Source organism: Seriola aureovittata, chromosome 8, assembly GCF_021018895.1.
Source record: "Seriola aureovittata isolate HTS-2021-v1 ecotype China chromosome 8, ASM2101889v1, whole genome shotgun sequence".
NCBI lineage: Eukaryota > Metazoa > Chordata > Actinopteri > Carangiformes > Carangidae > Seriola > Seriola aureovittata.
In genome coordinates this window covers 3,351,690-3,377,911 of record NC_079371.1, presented here as the reverse complement: position 1 = coordinate 3,377,911, position 26,222 = coordinate 3,351,690, and the positions used below count along the sequence as shown (strand labels likewise).

The 26,222-nt window shown below is 40.4% G+C and overlaps 1 protein-coding gene across 4 annotated transcripts in view; it reads left to right on the top strand.

Annotated features, from left to right (window-relative positions):
- Nucleotides 1-26,222, top strand: part of fstl5 (follistatin-like 5) — a 165,936-nt gene that overhangs the window by 5,435 nt on the left and 134,279 nt on the right. For all 4 annotated transcript variants that reach the window (XM_056382850.1, XM_056382851.1, XM_056382848.1 and 1 more), the window contains exon 2: nucleotides 20,535-20,676. In XM_056382850.1, the coding sequence (XP_056238825.1) occupies nucleotides 20,535-20,676 (142 nt within the window). The remainder of the gene's footprint in view (nucleotides 1-20,534; nucleotides 20,677-26,222) is intronic.

Sequence of the window (26,222 nt, the reverse complement as noted above, 5' to 3'; positions counted from 1 at the left end):
AGCCCCAGCTCTGCTCGACAATAACACTTCTCCTATTGCATCTCCATTCTTTGCACTTTGAGCTAAGCTTTAAACCGCTGCCAACTCCCATCTGTGTTTCTGTGTCCGTCTTTGTTGTTCCCCTCTTCAATACGCAGAATCGTTATTGTGCAGTAGACCCACACACATTGAAATATGTCATCCTTCTGCCATGTGTAGGAGACACTACCTCCTGACATTCTTATATAGCCTAGCAAACAGGAGGGTTGTTTGATGATGTTTCCTCCCATTGTGCACGCTGGATTAATCTTTTACAGGACCTCACTGCTGCTTTAAAGCATGTAGCAGTTACAGATGAGAACAGTTATAATGTAATTTAGATTATTAGCACATGGTTAACTTGCTGTAATGATGTATTAGAATGTCGGCTCTGTGTGCAGTGAAGTCAAGCTGGTAGCATTTCCACTGGATCACATTTCTTTTTCCTTTGCTTTGAGGATCAATCTAAGGCAACAGTATGAGGCTCTGTCTCCTGACTTTTCAAACGGCTCTAGATTTCTGAAGCATGACCTCTTCCACTCCCATGTCTTGATTGAACTCCAAGTGGATTGTTAAATTGTTATTGTCATAACCCATTTCATACGGTACAGCAGAACAAGGCTTTCGTGGGTTCTTTAAAGCCAAGGCAGGGTGAAATATTGAGACGGCTCTCTTTCTGTCTGAGTGCTCTTTGGCAGATGGTCAGACCATAATAGAAGTTGCACAAACCTAAAGGGTGAGGGTCAACAGGCTCTAGGTTTCTGTGCTAATCCTGTCAGTGTACTGCAAGCACAGTGATGGCACATGTGGCTCGAGGCATTGTAAAATATGTTTGCGTGGGTGGGGGTTTTGGTGGCGCTGGCCAAGACTAGATAGGAGACGTAACAGTCTGTCTCTGAGATAATAACTCTGTTGTTTGCCGTTTGTTGGAAGCGTATGACACTTGGGGAGGCGGGTGTTGGGGTGGTCTGGCCATGCGTTGCATTTTAATGGCATCACAGGTCGCAGTTCACTGTTCACTGCCACTGCGGCCAAGTGTGACGCCATTCTTCCGGGCACAGTGCAGTCGATCAGATCAGTCTGATTATGTAATGATTGTTAACAATTGTGAGAGCCGTGTACCTCTGCCAGGCCTTTCCTGCAGAGTTGTAGCGACAGCCTGGGACTTCATGACATTTGAAATGGTCTATAAATTAAACGCCTATAAAAGAAAAGTCAAGGTCTTTCCTGCTACTGCCTCGTATGTGAGACTCCTGCGATCATAAACGATTGTAATGTGGACCATATAATGTCCAAGTCCCAGTTGTCAAACCTTTGTCACACACAACTTATGGGGCACTCTGGTCGCTGCACAAAAATGTCCTCAAACCTCTGCTGTGCAGGATGACTGTTGGAAATATTTTGTAATCTGGAGCTCACTCATGCTCTCAGTTGTTAATAATTGTGGCTTTTGGATGAATCCAAGGGTACAATTGGAGCTCATAGTACACAGTAGGCTGTTTATAATTCTCAGATGTCGTGCCAAGCTAGACAGAAATCCTGTGCATGACAAAAGATATATTAGAATCACTTCATTTTCTCACTGGGTGGTTATTCAGAGTTGTGATGAATAATGTGCACACCCCCTGAGGATGAATTTGATCAAATTTTCATATAGTACAAACTGGCAGCTGAGGACTGGTCACAGTGTGCTATCTGGCTTTTCGTAGATGACTGCCTGGGTGGATCAAAGACATATGATATATTCCTAGGAAACATAGAGGTTCGTTACAAGTGCTAGCAGTGTTAGTCTTTAAGCCTAGAATCCCACAATTTCCCTACAAGTCCTATTGTAGGTTAAGTTACTTTGATATGCTTTAATTTTCAAAATACATATAAAGATACTGTATATACAAAATAATAATTTTTGATAGAAAAAACCACAAAAACACACAAACTAACAATCTTATTAACAAAACAATCTGGGTCTTTCAATCACAGAGAACAATCTTCAGATAAAGTTGTCGGGGAATTGTACATGTTTCAATTTCTATTAGCACTTTATAGGAATAATTTGACATTTTGGCTCAATACACTAATTCACCTTCTTGCCGAGACTTAAATACGGTGCAGTAAAAATGAAGCTATAACAAGCTGACGGTAGCTTAACTTATCACAAAGACGGGAAACGGGTAACCTGGCTCTTGTAGGTGGATTTTGTTGCCTTAAGCCCCAATCGGATGGGATTTATTTCTCTAGGGAAGGTGGGGTGCTTTTAACATTACCTGCTCTGGTCAGTGATTTTAATCCAGTGCAGATGTGAGTAATGTTTCACCCCTTCCTTGGTAATATTTACTGATGAAATGACATATCGTCTTTCTGCAAACTCACTGGCCCACCTGTAAATTAAATCCTGTCCTTCTATTTTAAAGTGGATATTTTTTTACCCCTGCATTTTAGGTTTGTGTCCAATTTTGCTTTTGGGTGAATATGGAGAAAGAAAGAGAAGGAAAATATTTTTACCAATCTCATAAACAGAAACATGTTAACAGCAACATAGGCCTGGGAAAATTAAAGCCATCAGGACCGTTGGACCTTGTAAGAGCTGATCAAATGAGCTGTTGTAATGTCAGCTACAGGAAGGTACGTACCACTTTTAAAACCCAGGTTTTAGAATATACGTATTTAGCTTTTGGCAAATTAACACCATTAGAAGTACACCGGATTAGCTAATAGCAGTTCCTGTTTGTAATGCACTCATGTATGTGGATTATTTTGATCATGAAATAAACTTCTGAAGCATATCTCTTTATGGTTTATATGCATTTATTGTCTTTTTCTTTTGGTTAATACTTCTGAATGTCCATGTTTATTACAGGCCACAATTTCACAAAGTTTAAAATCCCACCTGGAGTTAAATTACCAGGGACCACAGGGACTATTTTAACTTCCTCTCCCCCCAGTGTTAATCCTATCTGAATGGGATTAACACTATGGCTTGGACAGAGCCAAGATAGCTGTTTCCCCCTGTTTCCAGTCTTTGTGCTAAGCTAACATAACCAGCTGCTGGCTGTGGTCTCATATTTACCATAGAAACAAAAGAGGGGTATTGATCTTCTCAGTTGATTCTCAGCAAGAAAACAAATATAGTGTGTTTTCCAAAATTTCAAAACATAAAAGGAAACTAGTAGCCTAATCAGTTAGTTTGGTCAAAACTATTTAATGTCTAGAACATTATTGTGTGTAGCCCATGAACTCATTAAAGACACATTTCTCTACATTTTCATCATGTTTGTATCTTAAACAAGACAGAAAAATGAAGTTGGACAAGACAACTGTGAAGTTCAGAGTAATGTCGGAGTCCCTGCAGGATTCCTCAGCCTGTCTCAGTGATCACTGAAAGCCCATAGTCCATAACATAAAACATCCATAGTCCTGCTGAGAACAAAGCAGGCTGCTAACTGAGAAACACATCCGAGGCTCATTAACGTTCCAGTGTTTGACCAGCTGAACTCTAGTTACCCTAATGACTTTCTTAATGTTTTCCCTGCTCAAAATCCCTCCGCCTCCTCTCAGTGCATGCACCAGTCTCACACAGTTGACATCCTCATGATCCCAACAGAAGTCCTTTCGTATCCCACATACAGTGTAAGAGTCAAGCAGCAATGAAGTGAAATGTTGGTGTTCTCAGGAAGGGAAAAACCTTCTTTGTTTTGCCTCTGGTATTGTTGTTGAATTCCAGTTAAGCAACGACTTTCTGAATGCGAGGATCATTGAAATTCCACATTCGGTTTCAAAAGTTTCTCTGCCTAGATTTGGACTGCCTGCCAGGATTTATAGCAGATTAACTTTGAAAGTGATTTAGCTCTCGGGTTCTGCAGTTGCTACCAGGGCAGAAAAATATCTTTTTTTCATCCACTTTGCCGTCCTTACTGGCTCACATATTCCCACATTCGCTAAACATTCCAGATACGTAAAATGGGATCTGTTTGTGTGACTCTAATAGTGGCAGCGGAGTATATCAAAACTTAATTACGAGTCTGGGTGTAAAAAGAGATGAGTGACAGTTACGTAGGCATAAATATAGAGACCCTGCACTATACATGCGTTATCTAATCACACACAAATGCACACACACACACACACACACACACACACACACACACACGACACAATAAACATACTCCCGAGTGTTTGTGACGTTTCTCCTTCAGTGGTAAAATGTAACTGTGGCGCTAGGGATTTAGTGAGAAGGCACAATGCGCCAGCATAAGTTCAAAGCTCAGTGTAATCACATTTTATGCATTTGGATAGACATCTGAATGAAACCGATAACAGCCTCATAAAAAGGATGGGGGATAATGAATTATGTCATCACAACATGTAGCCAACAATTTTACACAAGGGCCTATCTCCGTCTTTATCTGTTATCTGGTGGCACGGCTGCCCCGCCGTTATCCGCTTGGCATTTGGAGCCGTGCGTCCCGTCTAATGAGTCTGGGATATTGGAGCAGCGGTGTCCTAAAGGGTTCAGAGAGAGGGTTGTCGACGACAAGCTGTTCTTTGAAGTCCAGAGAAAGTGAGGGTTCACAAATCCTAAGAAATCTGCACTAATTATTTAGCGAGCCAGTGAAATCAGAACTTGTAACTGTAGGGACCTGTGATTGATAAAGGGGTTTTGAAAAGATGAGACAAGTTTCTCTGAAATTCATTTGCGCTGGTTTTCGATACAGTTAAAAGGACCCTGCCAGCAGAGCGTTCACAAACGATGTCGCTGATGTTGCAGTAAGGAGTCGAGTCCTCACTGGCTTCCCACCAGCAAACTCTAACCCAGTTGTTGAGATTCAAATTTTATCCTTGACTTTGGAAAGATAATTTGACAAAACACCTTCATGTCAAGGTCCATCTCGGAGCTCTTCCTGAGATTTTGATCATATTGCACGATCTTCATCAGTCCCTTTTTTTTCCTGATTGCTTTAAGGACATTAAGTTCATTCTTGACCTTGGAAGCAGCAACTCGCAGTCTCATCTAAAAGTCCATTTAGTAGCTCTTCTGGATATTTCAATTGTCTATTTTAATTGCGAATTGTTTGTTCAGTTGCCAGTTGGTAACAGGCCAGGTCAGAAGCATGGCTGCCATTGTGATGAGTTCCCCCTGTGCCACCCTTGGTCCCCGGTTCACAACTGATCCGAAAATTAAAGCAGCACGGCAAACAATAAGCAAACATTGTTTGCAAATTTGATAATTTGTCTAGTAAGTCTCTGGTGTCAGATCCTAGCTTTTGTAACTTTTACTCATGCAGGCAGGCTCCACTGAGCATGAAAGGAATGCAACCTCAACAGTGGATAATCTAATGTGGCAGATTTACAGACAAACAAGTTTGTTTTGTTTTTTTTAAAGTTGAAATTATTTTTTTTCCAGTGACATGGTAAGACATTCAGCAGCAGCGAAAAGTCTGGGGTACATGCTGCAACTTGCCATTGAATAATGATAAATTTACCAAAACAATATTTAAAAAAGAACCAAAGAAATAATATGTACAAGAAAGTAACATTTAATTCATATCCATAATTAATACAGGGAAAATATATGCCTGGCACTATTAGCAAATCTATACACCCTGTGTCTAACATAGGAGAAATGACAAATCTTATTTCCCAACCAAATGGCAATTTCAGGAGTGACGCTTCCTCAACAACTGGCCTTGCAATGTGCTCTTTTAACTCCCAGTTATTGGTTTGGCACTGCTCAATGTGGACTGAACAGTGGACTGATATTGCAGTGGACTGTGTGTAACAATGAACGAGGACGTCAGCGGATCATTCCCTGGACAGTTAAAGATGAACATCTGTAAGAAGATTGTCTGCCGGACCCAAGAGGAAAGAATCGAGATGGTGGTCTGCGGTGAACATATATTATCTATCAGACACAAAAGTTGTAGGAGAAGTTTAGAAAAACTGTTTTCAGCTGGGCAAGGTCAAAAAGAGAGAGATGACCCTAACAGCAATAGTTTTTAAGGTTAAGTGCTTCAGATTTAAATATGCTACTGTGGTGTGAAATATACATCTTAATGTACTGTAAAAAAAATCATAACCACTGGGTAATAGAAGGTAAAATGACAAAGTATGAAAATATGGACCTGTTATATAGTTCATGTAGGTGTTGTTAATTATTTGGTGCAGTGAGGTGACCCATGTCACTTCAATGACTCCCACTACTTCATCCTGCCTGTTACCCTTCCTCGCCATCGTGTTTTTTATCCCCAAACAGCACAGCACATGGTGCAAGGCGCCACATCATCATCTCAGTGACTGTCTGTCATATTTAATACTCCAAATTGCAGGTCACTGGATCACCTCACCTGCTTTTAGAGCATCTTAATGCATAAATCTGCATATTTATAAAGAACATTTTATTTTCTTCAAATTAGTTTCTTAACAACGCCGCACAGAGTTGATATTAACACCTGCATGTTATATGAAGCCAATCACATTGACATAAAATATATACAAATTAGTGCATTAATTAGCTTAATGAATTAATCCATTAGCATAACTGGTCATATTTAATATATCATGGTGATTATGGAAGGACATTAGGCAGCTCAAGTGCCTCTTATTTGGACGTGATCCAGAATATCTGAGAGATGATTAAGGACGTGCCAGGTTTGGGCCTCAGCTTTTTCAAGGCCTGCTCAGATTTGCCTCAACTATTTGGACTCAATTTAAGCTTCACAAAGAAATCCTTCCTTTCTAAAAATTGCTCCTGAGATGAGAGGAAATAAATAAAGCACAGCCACACTTTTTTTTTTTTTAAAGTGCCCTTTTCGCACGTTTCTCATACCATAACTGCTATTCCTCATTATCGTGCTGTGAATAGCACAAACCAGGATCCAGTTAATGAAGTGTTAACACTTTCACCTATCTCAACAGTGGACTGTTATTACAGAGCAAAACTCTCGTCTGTCCAAGCAGCTTAGAAAGACCTATAGTTATGTTTCATTGTCAGGCGACCTCTAGCTGCCGTAGTAACTATGATGGGAGCACAGTCAGAAGTCGAGCCATGTAGTGTACTGAGCGACCAAGTCCGCGTCAGGCGGAGGTTAGCGTGGATGGCTGAGTCCACTGACACAGGAGACCGGTATTTGTTTCTCAAATCAATTGTCATTGTTGTTTCTTTTAACCACGACTGTTCCACAAGCGTAACCACGTCTTTATTATCTTAACCACGATGACGATGGTCCTCTAACCTTAAGGAAGTACATAACACCCAAACCAACGTGTTTTCCTAAACCTAACCAAACTGCTCAATAACCCTAATCAGTAGTTATTATTGCAGCCATGATGATGGCGGTCCAGTACGCCTGCCACCACAGAGGCGCTGTGTTAGGAGACGCTCCCATGAGTCATACTAGAGGCAGGGAACAAACCTACATGATCGCTGAGGTTGGAGGATTTGTAGTACAACTGTGAGCTCGAGTTAGTCAATGTGTCATGGAAACACTGATGTCTTTCTGTCTGAATGTAAAAGTACTCACTGACCCGTATACGTTCCACTGTTTAAGACGCGGTCACTCAAAATCTTTACGTATAAGCAGAGACTTGTAATTGTTGGCGATTGCGGCATTAGCTAAAGTTCACAGATGAGCTGGTCCGTGTAAAAACATGAGTTAAATATGTTGAATGCAACTGTATCTTCCAAATATGGAGAGCACAGGAAAATCAGAGACTGCACACAAAGCAGAATCCATGTTAGCTGTCAGCAGATACAGCTGCCTGCACAGCTGGGCGTCTGCAGAGGAAGTGCTCTCGTAGCAAAAAGATGCTGTACATCCTCTCACCAAAACATCTGCCACCATGTCATTTTAGATGAATTGCCGGTGATTACACAATGATGGTTTTGTCAGGAGGTGGCTTCAAACCACCTAATTCTGGGTACACGGCAAGACTGTTCAAGTTGCCGCATTCTTCCGAGAGAAGAAGCGCTGATGAGATGTGTTGTAATATAAGTTAGATCTGATATTTAGATGATAACGTGTTCAGCAAGGCCTTTTAACCAAATAGTCCCAGTAGCTAAGGAGCACCAGAAAATAAGGGACTAATTCAGTGATTAAAAGTTCTTGTAGCACAACTGTGTTTTGCATTTCAATAATGGTGATTATGAAATTAGATGAGCAGCGGTAGAGAGGGAATTTGAACTTCACAGGAAAGGTTGGCGGATGTCTGAATGAATGCTGTATTTGACCAGTCAGTGACCTCTAGTGCTACAAACCCGACGTGTTTGTTCGTGAACCATGAGAAAGTACAACCTCGGGAGCGTGAGGACATTTCTGGGGCAGGAACTACAACCCTAACCATTTTTCTGGGTTCACGGAAAGGTTCCTGCGGAAAAGGGGAAAATGTTTTACTCTTTATTGCTCAATGATATCACAGATTTGCAAGTCAAAGAATATCCCAATCATGACAGCTTTCACATTTGAGGTTCTAATCACCTGGTTTATAGTTTCGGAAGAATCCTCTGTCACATAGGAAATAATGTGTTTTATGTTTCCAGCTGCTGCAACAGCTTGGAACAAACAGAAGGACTGGGCAGTTATCACAAGCAGCGACAGTCACCTGAACAGATGAAACGGTACAAATTACAGGAACTCAAACCACATCCCCACGTCAAAGGAGAAACTTTCAACAGTGTTGGCCAGAGAATTTAATAGACAAATATTCTCTGGCCGTGTTGTATTAAAACTCTACAACAGTGATTATGTAGCTCCCAAGTTGTTGCCAAAAAACAAAGGAGGCAGACCAGCACTGTATTTATGCTTTATACTGCACAGCGATAAAACACTGTTATAAAATAAAAAACTGGAAAATAGCAAAACAGTATCCATCATACAAATCTATTGTTCTGCATCAAAGTTCATTCTTTAGTCCTTTGGCAAAACAGTTCTAACTCAACATCAACTTTTTTTTCTGGACCTTTTAACCTTATCCACCATTCCTCATCCATATAGCACTCTCAGGACTAACCAAAGTCATACTCTCAAACTGCTATGGAGGAAACCATAATAGTAACGGTGGACAGATCCATGCCCATGACAACAGAGTAAACTTCATATCTACTGATTAAGACCGTGTAAAACAGGTGAAAGCTCTGGGAAAAGCGGTTGAGTGGGATTGTTTTTGTCAAGAATCAGTTTTTAGTATATTGAACCTTGAACCATCCAGTTCTTGGGAAATGTGTATTTAAAGACAAAGTAATGTAATAAGTGAGTTTTATGAAACATGTTAATAACAATGACATGATTTAACAATAATGTAATAAATAAAAAAGACCACCTCAAACATGTGACTGACTGTATTATAATTAAATAGTAAAAATTGGCCATGAGTGATGCGATGAAATGATAGTGTCATCTTATTGTCTCAGTATGAACAGAGTGAATCTTGTGCTGGAAATAAAAGGAAATAAAGGAATGTGATTCATTTTGGAAAGATCCTTAACAGCTTGATAGTTGTTCTGAAAATTCACTAAAAACAATCTTACATTTATCTTAAATTGCACCTTTAATGAATTACCAGTGCAGGCTTCTTATCAGTGTCGAAATTAACAGCTTTGATTTGCACAGCCTGGAAAGGAATTGGAGAGTTTGGCGTCATTGCTACGAGTGAGCAGAGGAATGTTTTATGACTTCATTCTTAAAAGGTGAATAATAAAAAAAAAAAAAAAAAAAAAATCAAATCCTGTAAAAGCTTTACGACCGACACACAATTCAATTTTAATTTTCGGTTTATAGCCTATATATTGCTCAATTTATAGCATAATGTTATGAGGTCTGTGTTTGGGAATATGAGATTTGTGAAATAAGAAAGGTCATTATACAAATACAAAACTCTAACTTCTCCCTGTTACGTATAGGTTAAATATCAGATTATCGTTTTTTCTTACTCCCTTGCTCAAGCTGTTCATCAGTTTCTAGTTTCACCGTAGATTTTTGGGGTTGAGTACTTCGAGAGAAGTCAATACTCCTGCAACGCTTGTGGTATACAGAGCAGCTTTATTGTTAGACCAACACTTTTTAGCTTTTGGCCTTCATCAGGGTTGAGTACTTGTGTCCGGGGGGGAATCTCAGCAGTGCTTTGTGAAGGAGGGGAGATAGTTGCCCCTTCAAACACCCCGTTTCTCTGAGCCAGTTGGAGAATATAAGTTTACAACCTTATATTCACCCGCCAACTCCTCTAACCTCCAGGCAAGAGCTGCCCCTTTTGATGAACCCACTTCGCCATTTATTAACTGACTCGCTGACTGCCAGTCTTGCAGAAAGAAATGTAGTATGGTCTGTTTGATTTGTTACAGTTTTTTTTACTCCTCTAGAAGTACCAGAAAACTGTAGTAAAATGCTTTCTTCTCACCCTATGCAAAACATTCTCAGCACGTCCTCTTCAAACCTCAAGCATTTCATTTTTATGCACATCATAAACGTGTAGCCTACAGAGGCAGCTGATGTTTCCTTTATGCACCAAAATAATAACAAAGCAGTCGTAGGATGTAAGGAATTCTTGAAAACGATTCATGCAGACACCATGCAAGGGCATAATATGAATACTATATGAGATACTCATTTAGGCATGTATGACATTCAAAGTCATCCCTCTCTTCCTTTGTTGTAAGGAACTGCTCCATCTGAGAGATTGGCACAGCATTTTCAGCATTTGTAAGGGAAGAACAGGGACCAAACGGAAGCACTACCCCAGGGGGAAGAGTGTCGCCTGTGGTTTTGGACGTGCTTTGAACTTGAAGGAGTCCTTTATCAGTATACAGTGCTGCCGGGGATGTATGAGTATGAGAAGTGCCATGATAACTATGCCAAATAAGACATGCTGTGGCAGGGTGGTTGGGCAGCAAACACACAGCAGATGCTCCAGTGTTCTCCAGATATCTCAGAGACAAACTGTAGTACTTCAACCAAATTGATCTCTACATAGAAAATACCACTGAGTGTGCTTTAAGAGAGCTGCCCACAGGGGGTCAGGAATGTGTCAGCTGAAGCATATGGTGAAGGAGGTGGGGGGTGGGGTGGGGTGGGGTGGGGAGCAGTTTATCTGCTGACTTCAAGTTCCCCTCCAGTGACCTCGCTGACAATTTGAATAATTTCAAACAAGCCTCTCTAGGAAATCATTGGTTTACAGTGCAAACTGGGAGCAACCACCGCATCCCTGCTAGCTGAATGCCCTGGAGCCCCAACCGCAAAATCTCTCAGCTGTACAGTTGGGCTTCATTTTGACTGAGCCTGGTGAAGAAAGTAATTTTTATTGTCTTTACCAGCCACTGGATCTTCAAAACACAAATAAGTGTTTAATCATCCAGTCTGAAGTTGACATTGTTGTTTAGTCTACAGCGTACAGACTCAGAACTTCTGAAAAACAAAACTCAAACTACATTATGAGCAAATCCCATTAAATCAGCAATAAAGAAATGTAGCTGTCAGGCTAACTTCTTATGTATACAAAACAAAGTTCATCTCTTGGAAGTACAGATCCTCTTGTAGTGAGGGTGGTTCTTCAACAAAAAAAACAAAACAAATACAAAAACAGCTGTTTACATGCCACAAAATTTGCAGAAGAATGAAAGGTGCAAACAAAGTAAAAAACAAATCGACCTTCTTGAGTAAGAAAAACCCTGCTTTAAAATTCACCTTTGTTTATAACTTATAAATGATACCCTTCTGTCTAAAAAAAAGTGGTCGAGGTTGGAGAAAGATTTCTCACTGACTTTTTATTCAGAACCCTTGTACATTATAACTTTATGTGTTAGGCAAACATTACACTATATTTTAAGTATATACTTACTTTATATACCATACGGTGCTGTTTGAAAGTTTGAGGCACTTTAGAAGTTTAGATTCTTATTCAACAGGGAGGCCACTGGTCCCAAATTCATTCTGCAGCATGACGATGACCCCAAACATACAGTGAGAGTCATAAGTATCTTCAGAGACAAGAAAAACAAGGAGTCCTACAACAGATGGTCTGGCCCCCACAGAGCCTTGGTGTCTACGTCATGGATTCAGTCTGGGATTACACAAAGACACTGAAAACACTGAGACATCTTAAATCCACAGAGGAACTGTGGCAAGTTCTCCAGGACGCTTGTAACAAGTCACCTGCCAAGTGCCTCGAAAAACTGTGTGTGCAGTTAAGGCAAAGGGTGGTCACAGCAAATATTGTTTTATTTTAGGGATTTTCCGGTTTTCTGCACTTTATAAGAAATTAATGAATAATTTAGAACTATATAAAAACTGATTATAAATAATAATAAAAAATTAAAACACAAAAAATGTGAAAATAATTAAAAAAAAAAAAAAAAAAAAAAACCCCAACAAATACAAATATTAAAAAAAAAAGAAAAAAGGATAAATATAGGTGCGACTTCTTCAGACAAACATTTCAAAATATATATTAACTGCTGATGTGGCCGTTTTGTTTGTTACCAATTTGAGAGAGTCAAAGTAACTTTCAAGATCAATTAGAAACAACTTAAATGAGAGAATTGATTTAAGAAATTTTGCCCTATGAATATGAAAGTACAGTCCGGGCCGCGGGAAGATGTTTTAGGCTGGGGGTGCTGTAGTGGGAGGAGCATTTAACCCCAACCAATACATACACAACATAGGCCTACAACAATACTACTACACAGAGGAACGACAACTGCACCTAGGTGTATAAAAAAATGACTCAGTAATGCTATTGCACAATAATAACTAGTATTTGACAGCTGAACATTAAACTGCTCGGCGGCAGCTTAAACCAAATAACTTACCTTGAGCTGCAGGTCAGGTGCTCCAGTAGTTGTAATAATCCAAATGTGGCCTTGCGCTCAGGTGTCGTGGAAAGTCTCTTATCAGGTCATGGATGACCAATGAGTTCAAAATGTCAGTGTGGACATGCACCTGGGAGAGGTGTTTCTCTTCTGGGTCATGGTGTTGCTGTAGCCATGTTTGCCTGATGCAAGGCTGAGAAGGTCCGCTAGGATGCGGCCACAGAGATAAGCAGGCACAGACATAACTGTGAGTTTTTCAATTTCTGTAACAAAGCTCTTGTTTGTGGATGGAGATTAGGTAGACATGTTGCTTCATCTTGAACTGTGCTACGAGACCATCTGGTGACCTCGCCTAGCAATTTGAGCCAAAGATCAGGACGGCCTGCGCGGCTGGAGCGGGCTCCTAAAATGCCGCCAAGTCAGTCTTGGCCTGACACCTGTTAGAATCAGGCTCCTCAACGCTCACGCTGATACTCCGGTGGGTACTTGCGGCGGGAGTCTCCGTCTCCAAAAAAAAAAAGCTGCTCTCCTGGGAAGGCTTGGATTGGTTCGGTTTAGGCATGAGGAGTGAAAATGGTTAGGGTCAGAGAACGTAGAGAAACCGATACGGTTCATTTCCGATTATTTCCTGTATTTGTGTTACGTGGGTTTCTCCGCATCCCAGCAACTTTATTCGAGACCTACCTCTGTCTCAGTACCATACTCTCGCGAGATCTGGCAACTGGAGACCGGAACTGTATCCCATCTCGTACCACTGGTGCTGCCTGTAATGCGGTATCTTCTATATAGAGGATCTTTGTTACGGGTCAAGGTAAGAAGTCATTCTGAGGCAGAGTAGAAGTGGTTATGTCAAAACTATAAGAACATTATGCTCTCGCCACTAGCACCCCTAGTTCCCGCGGCAATGGGTACAGTGGATTTGCCTTACCTTACCTTACCTGAGGCGGCAGCACTGAGCTGAGGGCGCACTGATATACTTCGGCGCCATCTTGGATTTCCTCGGATCATTAATTGAATGTGGCTGTACCTGCCAAGTGTTTGTTATTTTACGTACGGCAGACAACGTGTTTTTCAGACGACCACCTTCCTTCCTATGGATTTGTATTTTCAACCTGTGTCCAAAAATCAACTTTATTATCACCGAATGGCAGAAATTCGTGTTCGTGCCTCACCCGGATACACCAACGGCTCTGGGTCAGGGTCAACGTCTTTAGGTGAGTCCACTGCGGATAGCTTTAGTACACATGCTATCGTTTCAACAAAAAGTTTTATAAAGCAGTTTGGAGACCAACGGTATTCTCTGTGTGATTACAGACGTTTTAGTTTTGTAACTTAGTCTAGACTTGACGTTTTTTTTCATTGAATATTCATGACGTATTAACCTATTAAAACAGGCTGGTGGTAACCTGTAGCCATTGCAAAATAAGCTTATCAATTTAAATACAAGACGAATCCTCTGGCATTACCAATAAAGATATTAGTTAAATAGTAGTAGTAAAGATATTAGTGGGAATTGCTGTTATATACTGCTGGGAAGAACTGGCACTAGTGAGTCAATGTCAATAAATTCATGCACTTGGGAAATAACTAAGAGTAAAGTTTTAAATTAACTTGGAGGACCCTGCAGAAACCCTGTAAAAATCACTAAAAGACAACAACAAAATTGAGTGATCTTGAGAAGTTAACAGCACAGTCTTCTCCAGCAACTACTCCTACTACAGTGGAACTGTTGAACAGGACACTGAAGCTTTAGTAGCAGCTCAGCTTTGCAACATTTCTGATTGTACTGGACTGCTCCCTGGTGTAAATCTGCATGACTAGCCGACTTTCAAGTATGATGACTGCAGAAAAACCTCATGCAAGCTCAGCAAAGTAGATAAATAACAGTGAACAAATGGAAAAAAAGTGGTTATTTTACACTCTTGGACTCTTTGCATTTTACACCCATAGAAAAATAGGATATACCTGCCAAAGTCCTGAAAATTGCTGCCACAGGAGAATAATGAATGACACCTCAAATGTAATTTCAACACATGACAGGTTTCAAACACAGTTTGCAAAAATAGCATTTAAAGAATAATATGTCTATGCTGCAGAACAGACTTTTTGAATTGCCTCTGTGGTAAACTGAAGGCCTTTTCTGCTGTTTCTTTCTATTGTATCTGTCATCAGTTAGTTTGGCGGCAGCATAAGAATAAAAATAAGATAAGCTAATGTAGCAGGAATGTGACCTTGTGTAATTTATTCAAATGGAATATCTAGCACTTGAGAGATGTGACACTAAGGTACAAAATGAATATTAGCCAGATAACCTGTATTTTAAAGATGGTAAATGGAAAAACTTCCAAAGTATGTGGTTCCAGCCGTTAAATTGTCAGAATGGTAATGTCTCGTGTTTGGTACAATTGTTAGGCTTTGTGTTGAAATATCAGGAGGTCTGCTTTGTTCTATGTGTGAGTCTTTCAAACAGTACACTGACCTTGAAGAAGTCATTAGCCTAACATTGCAAGTATTTTAGAGTAGTGTTTAGCAGTAGTCAGTTGACTGAACACCTGTGCTTTTTCACCATTGCCCTGTTCTCATTAATTGATGTTTACCTCACTCACACTTGGGAGCTGTATAGTACGACCACACTGGTCTAGTGTTTCCCGTCGAACAACTCATTGGGAACTCAAACAAGCTGAAAGGTGTTGAACATTGCAAGCTTGCATGCTGTCAGTGTGATTATAGATAAAACATTTGAGCTTTGATAGCCATAAGTTGTATTGTAAACTGCATGTAACATGTTCATGGTACTAAACTGAGCTATCAAAAAGGAGTCGGTCCAGTTTTCTCTGATTCTCTGCGTCCAGCTGCTGTATAGGACAGTGGTTCCCAACCTGGAGGTCGGTACCCCCACAAGGGGTCACAAGTTGATAACAGGAGAGGAAATAAGAGTAAATGTATCTCTGCATTGCAAAGTTATGCTTCTTTTTTCAGGCATTCCTCCTAACTTTGCTTTTTTCTTGTAAATTATTGGCATTTTTTTTCCAAATAAATGTTAAGGATAGTAGTAATGTTCTGTTCAACTGCGCCTAAATAGACATTGGAAAGTAAGGTGAGATTATCCTTGCTTGTTTAGGGGCTTGAACCGATAACTTTTCCTGACATCTAGATATTTCATGATATTTGTTCTCAAGACTATAAAATGGCACTTGTTCATTCCGTTTTTTTTGGGTTTGTTGAGAAATAAACAAAGACCCTTGACAACTTTTATAGAAGAAATAGTGGCTAGCAGTGCAAAACAGATGGTTCAGGGAGGCGTTGGCTGTGGCTGTTGTTGCTGAAATATTTTGAACACCAGAGAGTTCAGTGCCCTTTTGCAAAAGGTTGAAATATCTTAACTTTAGCTATATGTTGCTGATTGTTGAGACTATATGTTCAGTCTTGTTTGGAGAACATGACATATTGTTTCTGTTACTGAAAAACAGTCAGGGAAGAAACTTAGAGGTTCCCAGTGGACCATCAGCCATATTCAGAATTCCATATTTCTCAGGGGCTTTGTTTAATTATATTTGTGACACGCTGACTGTAATTAGAAAGCTGTAAATTGAAGAGTTATCAGCAATAAGTCAGAATTAGTGTAAGCTGACTTTACGGTATAATAGTCATGGTGGGAGAGGAGTATTCCTGAAGGCCCATTTGGGGGAAAGTCATTCACAATGTCAGGAAAATGTATGGCATGGTTTTAATTTGTATTCCTATTTTCTAGAGTTATAAGTCAACCAACATGCATGACAGCTGATAGTGAATCACATTTATTCAAACCCAGCTAATGCCCAGTGTGGTGCAGTCAGCTGGTGCATACACATAGTATCTTTAACGTGTGCTGTAGTGTATGGATATTTCTGTTATGCTTGTCCCGTGCATTGAATGGCAAAAATCTGCTGAATGAGATGGATGGTGCGGGGGTGGAGGGTGCGACTATGAGCTTGTCAACATATGATGCATTGTGTACACAGTGGGAAATAGGTAGTCTTCATTTGAAAGTCAATGCCAAAGCTTAGACGTGCTCCAGGGGATTTAAAACCATGAGACAGAGTTGTGATGGCACTGCCAAGAGGTGGATAGTTGGGTGGGTGTGGGTGTGTGGGGGGGGGGGGGGGTCCAGGGAAAACTTCTGCACTGTCTCCGGTGCTTTCAAAGGCAAATAAATAAGACTCCCGAATTGCAGTATTTACTCAAACACATACTCTAAGTCACACACAAGGACTTGCACATAGGGTTGGTTGAATATCTGCAGTTTTTTTTTTTCTTTTTTCTTGGAGCAATAATTAACCTGTAAAGCACAATTCAAAGTGTGTGCTAATAGGAACTGGCAGTTGGAGTTGGGCCATATTATGCACATTCTTGTTGCACTGATTTCTGTCTTTCGAGAAAAAAAAAAACAGGGCTGTGACTAAATGACAATTAAGCCATCTTAAGTGGTTGCTGTCTGATTGGCGCTAAAAAGCAAATTCAATTCACAAATCATATTTGAGAACTAGACCTAAATTGTGTGTGCGGTTATGCACCCTGATTGTTTGATAGCATGTTATCCCCACATTTTTATACACTTTGAAACTGTAAGTGCTTCCTTCATCTGAAACCATCAGACTCTTTTCAACACGTTTCAGACAGCCTGTCTTTACAGCTTACTGCTTATCGAAGATCTCAAGGTGATTTATTTTCTTTAAATAAAGAAGAGTAGGTTGTACTGTTTCAATGAAATAAGATTTTCACATTAATACACACGGAGGACAGAGGTTAAGGTAAAGACAAAGTTATTTAAACCAGTTGTTGAATTGACGGCGGTCACTTGGAAAATTTAACCATATCTCCCAACCCTACAATGGATTTGTCTGCTGATTGTTTTCTCAACAAATCGATTCATCATTTGGTCCAGAAAATGTCATCAGTCCATCAGTCTTCCCTTGTCTGGTTTTGTGTAAGCAAATCCCCCAAAACCCAAACACAATGTTATAATGTTACAGTGATTTTTTGATTTGAACTTATGATAATTTTTTTTTTAACAAAGTTACAGTTTGTGCTGCTGTTAAATCTTATCGTGTTCAGCTGCAGACAGTTGTTTCTAATAATCTACCCTCACTGATTTAAATAGAATGGAAAAAGTATTGGAAACTGATTATGTGCTGTTGATTGTTCTTCATAATGACAGTTTTGCTTTTGTTCAACTTCTGCCTTCAGTTTTGCTTCCATCCCATTGCTCGCTCTAGTTTGTCATCTTGCCAAAGCTCTATTAACAGTAATGGTGCACAAGATGAAAAGAAATAGACTCAATGACAACAAAATTAACTCACCAACAGAAACAAAACTCAGAAAAGTGTTTGTGCACTCTGGTTTGAAACAGAGATGATTTAAATGTGCATTGTTCAATCCACAGTGAAGCCAGTTATGGCTCTTTTAATGAAATATGAAACAGCATAGTTGGCAGTTTAGAAACTCCCACTAAGATAAGTAATGATTTTGTAGTCAGTAGGCGTAGAGCTGGGAAGTTATTTGTACGTGTTGCAGTTGTGACTGATCATAATGAGTTAAATGTCTGCGAGAAACTGTGCTGTGTGACGCAGTTGAACTTCTTAAAACTGTGCACATGTCTCTGTCTGTGACACAGCATCCTGCAAAACTTAGTCCATTAATAACCCATTTAACACTGGGATGCCGCAAAGAAGTTGATTGATTGTGCTACCAGATATGGTAATCCACCTAGTGTGGCTAAAAGACTGTGTTAGCAGAGAAGTGGAGCAGCAGCTGCTGCAGGCAGGGTTCCTACCTGGATCTGGAGAGTTTAGAAATGCACAGTGAATGAATATGATCACATTAAAGAGGCAATAAGTAAGATTTTTAATGCCCCATGGCACAAAATGGCCATAATAGTCTGCAGGGGACTGATAAGGCTGTTGATCATTAGCAGAGTTTTAACAATTACTTTACCAGGTTCAGAGATCTTTTGAATTTCCAGACCTATACTATGGAACAAAAACACCCTGCCCACCGGATTATCAAGGAACTTTAACACCCCCTCCCTACTACGCTGTCTCAGACAGAAGTGAGGGACTGGCCTAACGAGATATTTCATTTACAAACGCTAAAAGCTTTGTTCTGAAAAGAAAATAGGCCAAAGACCAAGTCTTAATGCAGCAGCGTTATGGTAATATGTTGGTTATGACTTGGACTGTAGTCTCTTTGTAGACATTTCTTTAGAATATTTGCTCCAGTTAACTGTATCGTTTGTCTTGTTTGAGAAAATATGACTTTAATATTTCTATAAATTCAACAGTGGATAGGTTGGTCGTTGGGCTGCTGATAGGTGAAAGTTGTGTAGGAGGAGACTCTGTGAAGGTTGTCTCAGAGATTGACGATGAACCCAAAAGTCTGGGCCTGGGTGTTGGATCTGGAAGACAATTACATACACACTGCAGCTGTTGATATTTGTTCTTCCAACTGAAAGTTATAATTCCATCTGGATAAATCACATACAGTGCATAGACCATGTTCTTCATATCTGTTAAAGAAAAGAAAGAAACGCTGGGTTGAAATGAAAAGGGAAGGAGTTTCAAAGCAGAAACTGTGCAGGGGATCTGCAGGTGTCAGGCAGCTCAGGAAGACAATAAAAGTCACATAAAGTCACGGAAATAAAGTTTCAGTGTTCCCTCTTTGTCCGGAACATCACAGTGACATGCCGCTCTGCTGGTGCGACCTCCTGACCTCCGGTGAATAGCAAGTGGGCCCACAGAGCTGCCACAACATTGCCATTGTTGTCTGACTCGGTGTCACTCAGGAAGAACAAGGAAGCAGGGTCACAATCCTGCTGTCAGTCATCCCCCTCCGCTGGAGGATGATGAGCAGACACTGGTGGCTTGAGAGGGCTTAGGAAGTACAGCTCAGTGTTTGTCTGTGAAAATCAACAAGTCAAGTCGAGTCAAATGTATTTAAGATGCGTCTCTAACAAAGGGTATTTTTGCGATGTGCTGCACCAAGAACCGAGAGCATAAATGCAGATAAAGATGTGGGATAAAAATAAGAAGGAACAAGCACATTGCAGATTTGAACAGAAATCATGTGTAAGGCAATATGAAAGCATTGGATATCACATACCTCTGTATTATCTGCATCTTAACTTCCTTGAACATTGCTGTTTCTGGGGCACACACATTTTCTCAGGGCATGTTTTTTTTTTTTTTTGGTTTTGTTTAATTCATGTAATGCAAAGGTCAAACTTGTTTTCACACCCTGTAATGAATAATTGAAAATGCAGGCATGTTGGAGGTGAATAGTGAATATTCTCACTCCCTTAAATAAATATTTAGGTTACGTGTCTGCAAGGGTGTAAGGAAACTGTTAAAGATGTAATCTCTCCGCTACATCACAGTTGTTTGACTTAGACACTCACTAATTAATCCAAAGCCCTCACTTTAATTGCCTTAATATATTGCCTCTTTGTCTTCTTTATTTTGATTTTCTCATGATGTCTAGTTCCCCTTAATTGATTCAAAAGGAGATCTAATCTGCTTGCTGAGTGTGGGGCACGTATTGATAGCTTTACTTTAAACCAGCGTCAGTTTTGCGGTTCCCATTGTCTACACTAATTACAGCAGACTTGATGTATAGTCTTGGCCAACTGGAATTGAACCTCCAGAGTGTTGGAAAAGAGCGCTCACCATTCTTGCTTGGTTTTTGACAGGAAAAGACCAATGAAGACAGCCAGATGGTGGTCGGCGGCAATTTTACTGTTGGGGCTTGCTGTGCCTGGTGCCGACGGGAGACCCAACAAGGAGGGATTCGGGTTGCCGCCCTATCGACCAGTCGTGAGATTCCGACACAAGGTATTGATTGCTTTCTTTTTTAATTTGCTGTCTGTAACAAGAGCTGTATGTGCTTTTGCCAAGTATAAAACTAATTACAGTGGCACTTTCTTGCTGCATCAGATGACTCTCCTGTGGTGGTTGTTTTTCTGCCTGCTGAAAAATACTTGATGAATCATTATCCCTCCCTCTGTGCCGGGGGACCGTCTTTTCAAAGACAACATCAGATTATTGCGAGGCACAGCTGAGCAAAGATGAAAACGAGCTTTGAATGAAGTGAGGATGCTCGCATGGCATATTAGTTGAACATTTAAAGTAAAATATGTAACTGAATGCTTATTGATACAGGGCAGACCCCATTATCAAAATCCGCCGCTTTTATTAATCTCTCTCGCTGTATCTCAATGAATGCCCCCTCTAAACTAGTAGACTACTCTATTTATTCTTCTCTTCTGTTCCAAAATGCCAGAGTAACAGAGAAGGATCTGTTAGAACCAGACTAGGATAGAAATGGATGGTTCTGGCAGACGGAGACTTGAGGAAAGCAAAGTGTTTTGTCAAGAGGCATTAGTTGGATTGTGGCTCTTCAGTACACATTTCCCATAAGCCCCCTTTGCAAGTCTGTTCACTGGTAAACACATCTCCTCTCTATCCAATCCATGATAAATATTAGCAGTGACAATAAAGGAAAAATGGATTTAATTAAGCTTTTTACTTCAAGGCAGTCTGTCATCTCTAGACTAAATATTGCATTTAAAATTTGTTTAAGTCGACTTAAGTCACATCTGCACGGGAATGAAAGGCAAAGACGGTGGTACTAAAGGATGCGTGGGGTGAGAGGTGGTTAGAAAGAGAGGGAGATGAAGAGGGAGACGGAGGGAACAGATGGTAGGAACGTCATTGGACTGCATCAGAGTTGAGCGAGAAGCTGGGAGATATGCAAAGCTGTTGAATCGACGCAATGGTCAAACACATTCTGACCTTTTGAACAATTTATTCAGGGAGATGCTTTCGAAATACCAGGACTGCAGGTATCTGCTGTACAAGAGATCTGCTTCTCTCTAGCCACCACTACCCAGGAAATTGATTGTGTGCGTGTGTGTGTGTGCTAAGGTGTGTTAAGGACGTAAAGAGCTTTAAACTTCAAGACCCAAAAATCCTGTAATATGATCTCAGTAAACTGATGACATGGCACTTCTTCCAGGCTGGGATGCTTCTGAGAGAGAGGCACATACTGTATATAAAATGTCCACTTCTGTTTGGACGGTGTTGGATTTCAGTCTTAAAGGACCACTGTTGAAGATCACTGCTGTATAACATTATCCCTGTGTGCAGTGTGGCATTGCACCATTGTCTTGTCAATAGTTCGTACCCTTTCAGATCCTACATATCCTGGGCTAAACAGAAACAAGAGAAACTAGTTTTCCAGATTTCACCGTCTCACTGGTTTGAAATGTTTCTTTCTATAGCCTGTGTCCACTCCTTTTTATAGCTATAGGATTTTGGAGACAGATAGCACGTTACTTTCTGTATCAACATGTGTAACTGATGTCCTTGTACTTGAATTTTAGTGTGGTGAATTTACAGGATCTGCTTAAGGGGCCATGGGGTGCCATGATAATAAAATATAGGTAGTTTTATGTCTAGGTTTTGGTTGGAAATCTGGAAAACAAGTGAAAAGTAAAGCTTGTTTAGATGATTAAAAACAAAAATTGCTGAATTAAATGTTCAGTTACACTGTCCTGCCATAAATTCTACCTTTTTTTATGAAGTTTATAATGTTCAGTTTTGGTCAACATTGTCAGAAATGTGTAAATTCAATGATATATTTACTTGTTTTTTATTGTTAAAGTTGGTGTTGTACTGAACTACATTATATCGAGGTGTTTTCTAATATTTTTGAGAATTCTCTATCTCTTTTTAACTGGGCTGTATTTTTACATAAATACAAAATAATAATAAAACTAACTGGTGTTTCAGAATGTGCCTCAAAAACATTCTTTATTTTATAGTAGTGGCTAAAAAAAAAAACAAACATCTCACAGAATATATCCTCAAAATTTATTGTTAAAACTAGCAGCTTTTAGGATTTCAGAAGCCGTTTAAAAGGCACTGAGACACAAATCTTCGAGGTGGCTCTCCTAGTGTTAATTGCAAAATTTGCATTGCAACTTTTCTTTTTTCTTTTTTTTTTTTTCCACTTGAAACTTTTGCTGGTTGTACTTAATTTTTTTGTCCCCAGTACGATCCTCAGTCTGTGGTTCACCTTCTTTTGTGTGAAACAGAGTGTAGTTTCTCTTGTTGAAACAAACTAGTTTGGACTTCCTCTCTTTTTATTGCCCACTTTTGGAACCAGCGTGACTTTAATAATTAAAGTAATGTATGTCCACATGTAGCGGGAATTTGACAAGACGCTACAAAAATGATGTATGTGCTTTTCCACTCCAATGAAATTAATGTGCCAGGCACTGTGATTACATCGCAGAGGAATGTCATTACAGCATCTGCATACCATTACAATTCGTCTTGTGAGAGGACAGAGGTAAACTCCGCTCATCTATCCGCCTGTCAAACGAGGGTGTGGAAATTTACAGCCATTGCAAGCCTTTTTCCAAAATAGGTCATTGGCCTTTTTTGTTTTTGAGACTTTTCTCCACTGTTGAATAGAAGAGAAGCTTGGCTCATCCGCTTGTCAATACTGTTTAGTGAGCAATTTACAGAACAGCTGTTTTAAACTGAGATATTATAGAGAAGCAATACCACGTTTAAGAAGAGGTTTACCTCCGATTTTAAGTTTTTGGTTCTCTTTGAAAGTGTAGTAAGTAAAGAAAGTCCCTAATTGCAAAATAATGAGAAATCCATTTCATAATTCATAATTTGCATCATATTTTTTAATTAAAACCTTGTCACATTCATCATTTGTGAAGAACAGGGTGAGACAATATTTTTAATAACATGATTACGTTAATTTTCTCATCTATACATCCAGAGCAATGCGATGTGCTCTGCTTGAACCTGTAACCCCAGCGGCTGTGTTAATGCTATGCCTTTTCATGTACTTTGAAGGACAGTGTTTGACAAGGGTAACAGGATCGGATACGACCTTATAAGCTTTCCTCGCAAAGACTTCAATCACCAGGAGGCACTCGGCCATAAACAGCTGGTCACGTGCTCTACCCATAATTCCCTTGGTATTGTTTCAGAAATTCACAGTGAAATCCTCCACATGGGGTTAGGTATAGGACGTAGATCATTTACACCAGATTTCAGCCCTAATGATAATTGGTTTTAATGAGAATTCACAATGGTTACTGTTCTCAAGCCTCTGTAACATGGAGGTCTTTTTTTTTATTTTTATACCCTTTTATTTCACTCAGGCTCTTTCCCGATGAGTTTCCCTGTAAGAGTGATGGAGAGGCTCTGTGTGTAATTTGTGAAATTTGTGGAAAGGTATCCAGGCTTGCCCGACACGAGGGACAAAAGCAATTTCTGAGAGTTTGTCGCTCTGACATCAAGCTGTTATGTCAGGACAAACAAAATGGAGGCAAGGACAACTGTGCAAAGCCCCATCCATCCAGCACTGGCTTGGCCACATGGCAAATCTAGATTAACAGGGGATAAGCAGAGAGAGACGGGGGGAGAGGGAGAGGGAGAGAGAGAGAGAGAGAGGCAAATGAGATTGAGATAAAGAGACAGGAGATGGGAGAAATAACAAGAATAAATCACAGAATTCACAAACAGCTTGATGTACAGTAGCTGCTCTTAAAGCTGCAATAGGCGATGTTTTGCTTAAATGTGACTACTGTCAGTATCATTTCCGCCCTCCTCTTCTTCAGCTGGTCAGTTTTAGCTCCAACCCTTGTCACTCATCTTGATGAGCTGTCTACTTTCAAATGGCAGCCAGCCTGAGGGGGAGGTAACCAGCGTCTGTGAAGTCTCCACAGGGGCTGAAGAAGCAGACACTGTATGGAGCCAATCTGCTATAACGACAAGATGCTGATGCCCATGCTGGTGTTAATCTCAGGTTTCCAGAGTCTGTTCAGCCGCATGCTTATCTTTGCTGTTCTGTGGCTTGTTATTTACTGTGCTTTGCCTACTATTGATATATAGACTTATTGCAGTGTAGCAACTAGCCCCACCACCCTCTGTAAATAGCTGCAACACAGCTAACCACAGGCCGCATACACTACACAGGAAATCTTCAAGTCTTAGGGGAACTGGGGAATTCAGGTGTCAGGCGAGGCAAGCATTCAGCCCATAAAGGGCTTAGTGTTTAAAAAAATAAAAAGATAAATGCAAGGGTCTGTGGTGGTGTGGATGAATTGCTACAGGTAAGGCTGCCTGTGCACTGAAAGTTGCAAACTCTCCCAAAATATTCTCTAACATTTTGACTTCCAAGAAGAATTAAGAGATGCCATAATGCTGCTTAGCAGTTTATAATACTACAAGGGGAAGGCTCTCTGTTCTCTGTTGCAATGGTTGCATGGTAAACAGTAGCATTGCAGTATTACCAAGTGACCTACCAGGAATACGCTTATTTGATTTGCCTGTGTAGTTCATTGTGAGATGATATGGCATTGGGCTGCAGCAATAGTTGCGTCAGATTCAACTTCTTTTGTTGGATGCCTTGTGTTTTTTTTTTTTTTTCCTCTGTTGCCATCAGGACTTACACTGTCCCAGAGGTGTGGTCACATAGACGTCAAGGTTTTTTTTTTTTTTTTCTTTCTTCACGCAGCACTTACAGATAGATCCAGGATCACTGATAAGATACTGAAGTGTATCTTCTACCTGCAATTTGCAGTTATATGTTATAATTGAAGTGTATTTGAAGCTGATGGTGTAGAAGAGGGAGGGATGTGAAGTCTGAAGCACTACAAGAAGGGGCAAGGAGGAGGGTGGTGTTGGTGGAGTAAAGGGGGTTAAGAGATAAAGCAAGTGGGAGAGAGAGATGTGGGCGGTCAGCCAGCTAGCTTTGACAGGGGCAGATGAACCACGGGTTGTACAGCTGGGTGCTTCACCGTCCCCAGAGTCTTAGGGCAGCAGAGACAGACCTGCCAGCGGCCCTGGGGAAATCACTCTCTTCAAACAAATGGAGTGTGAACACTGTCTGCCATATGCAAATAAGCCCTATTTGATATCTTCCCTACCTGTAGTGCAGCTCGAAATGTCACCTCCTCTAGAGGGTGGTGGGGATACGAAGAATGTCAGAGTCACAGGTGTTTTCTGTGATTTGTGCTTATTGGGTCGCTAGTCAACGATGTTTCGTATAACATCCTCAAAGATGCTGGGCAGACAGAACAATATGGTTAAGTTAGCTGTGTCTTACTTCATGGTTTCATAGAATAATTTCAGCGTATTCATAGCCACGCAGCTTGCATGGCTTTTTACGATGGCAATGTTGGTTTGATCCATCTGATCACTTTGGTCCAGACTGACGTGTCTCAACAACTCTGTACAGACTTTGTACAGACATTCATGTCGCCTAGATGACGAAAACCTACAGACTTTGTTGATCCTCCTGGCTTTTCCTCTAATGCCACCAGCAGGGTCCACATTTGTTGTTCAGA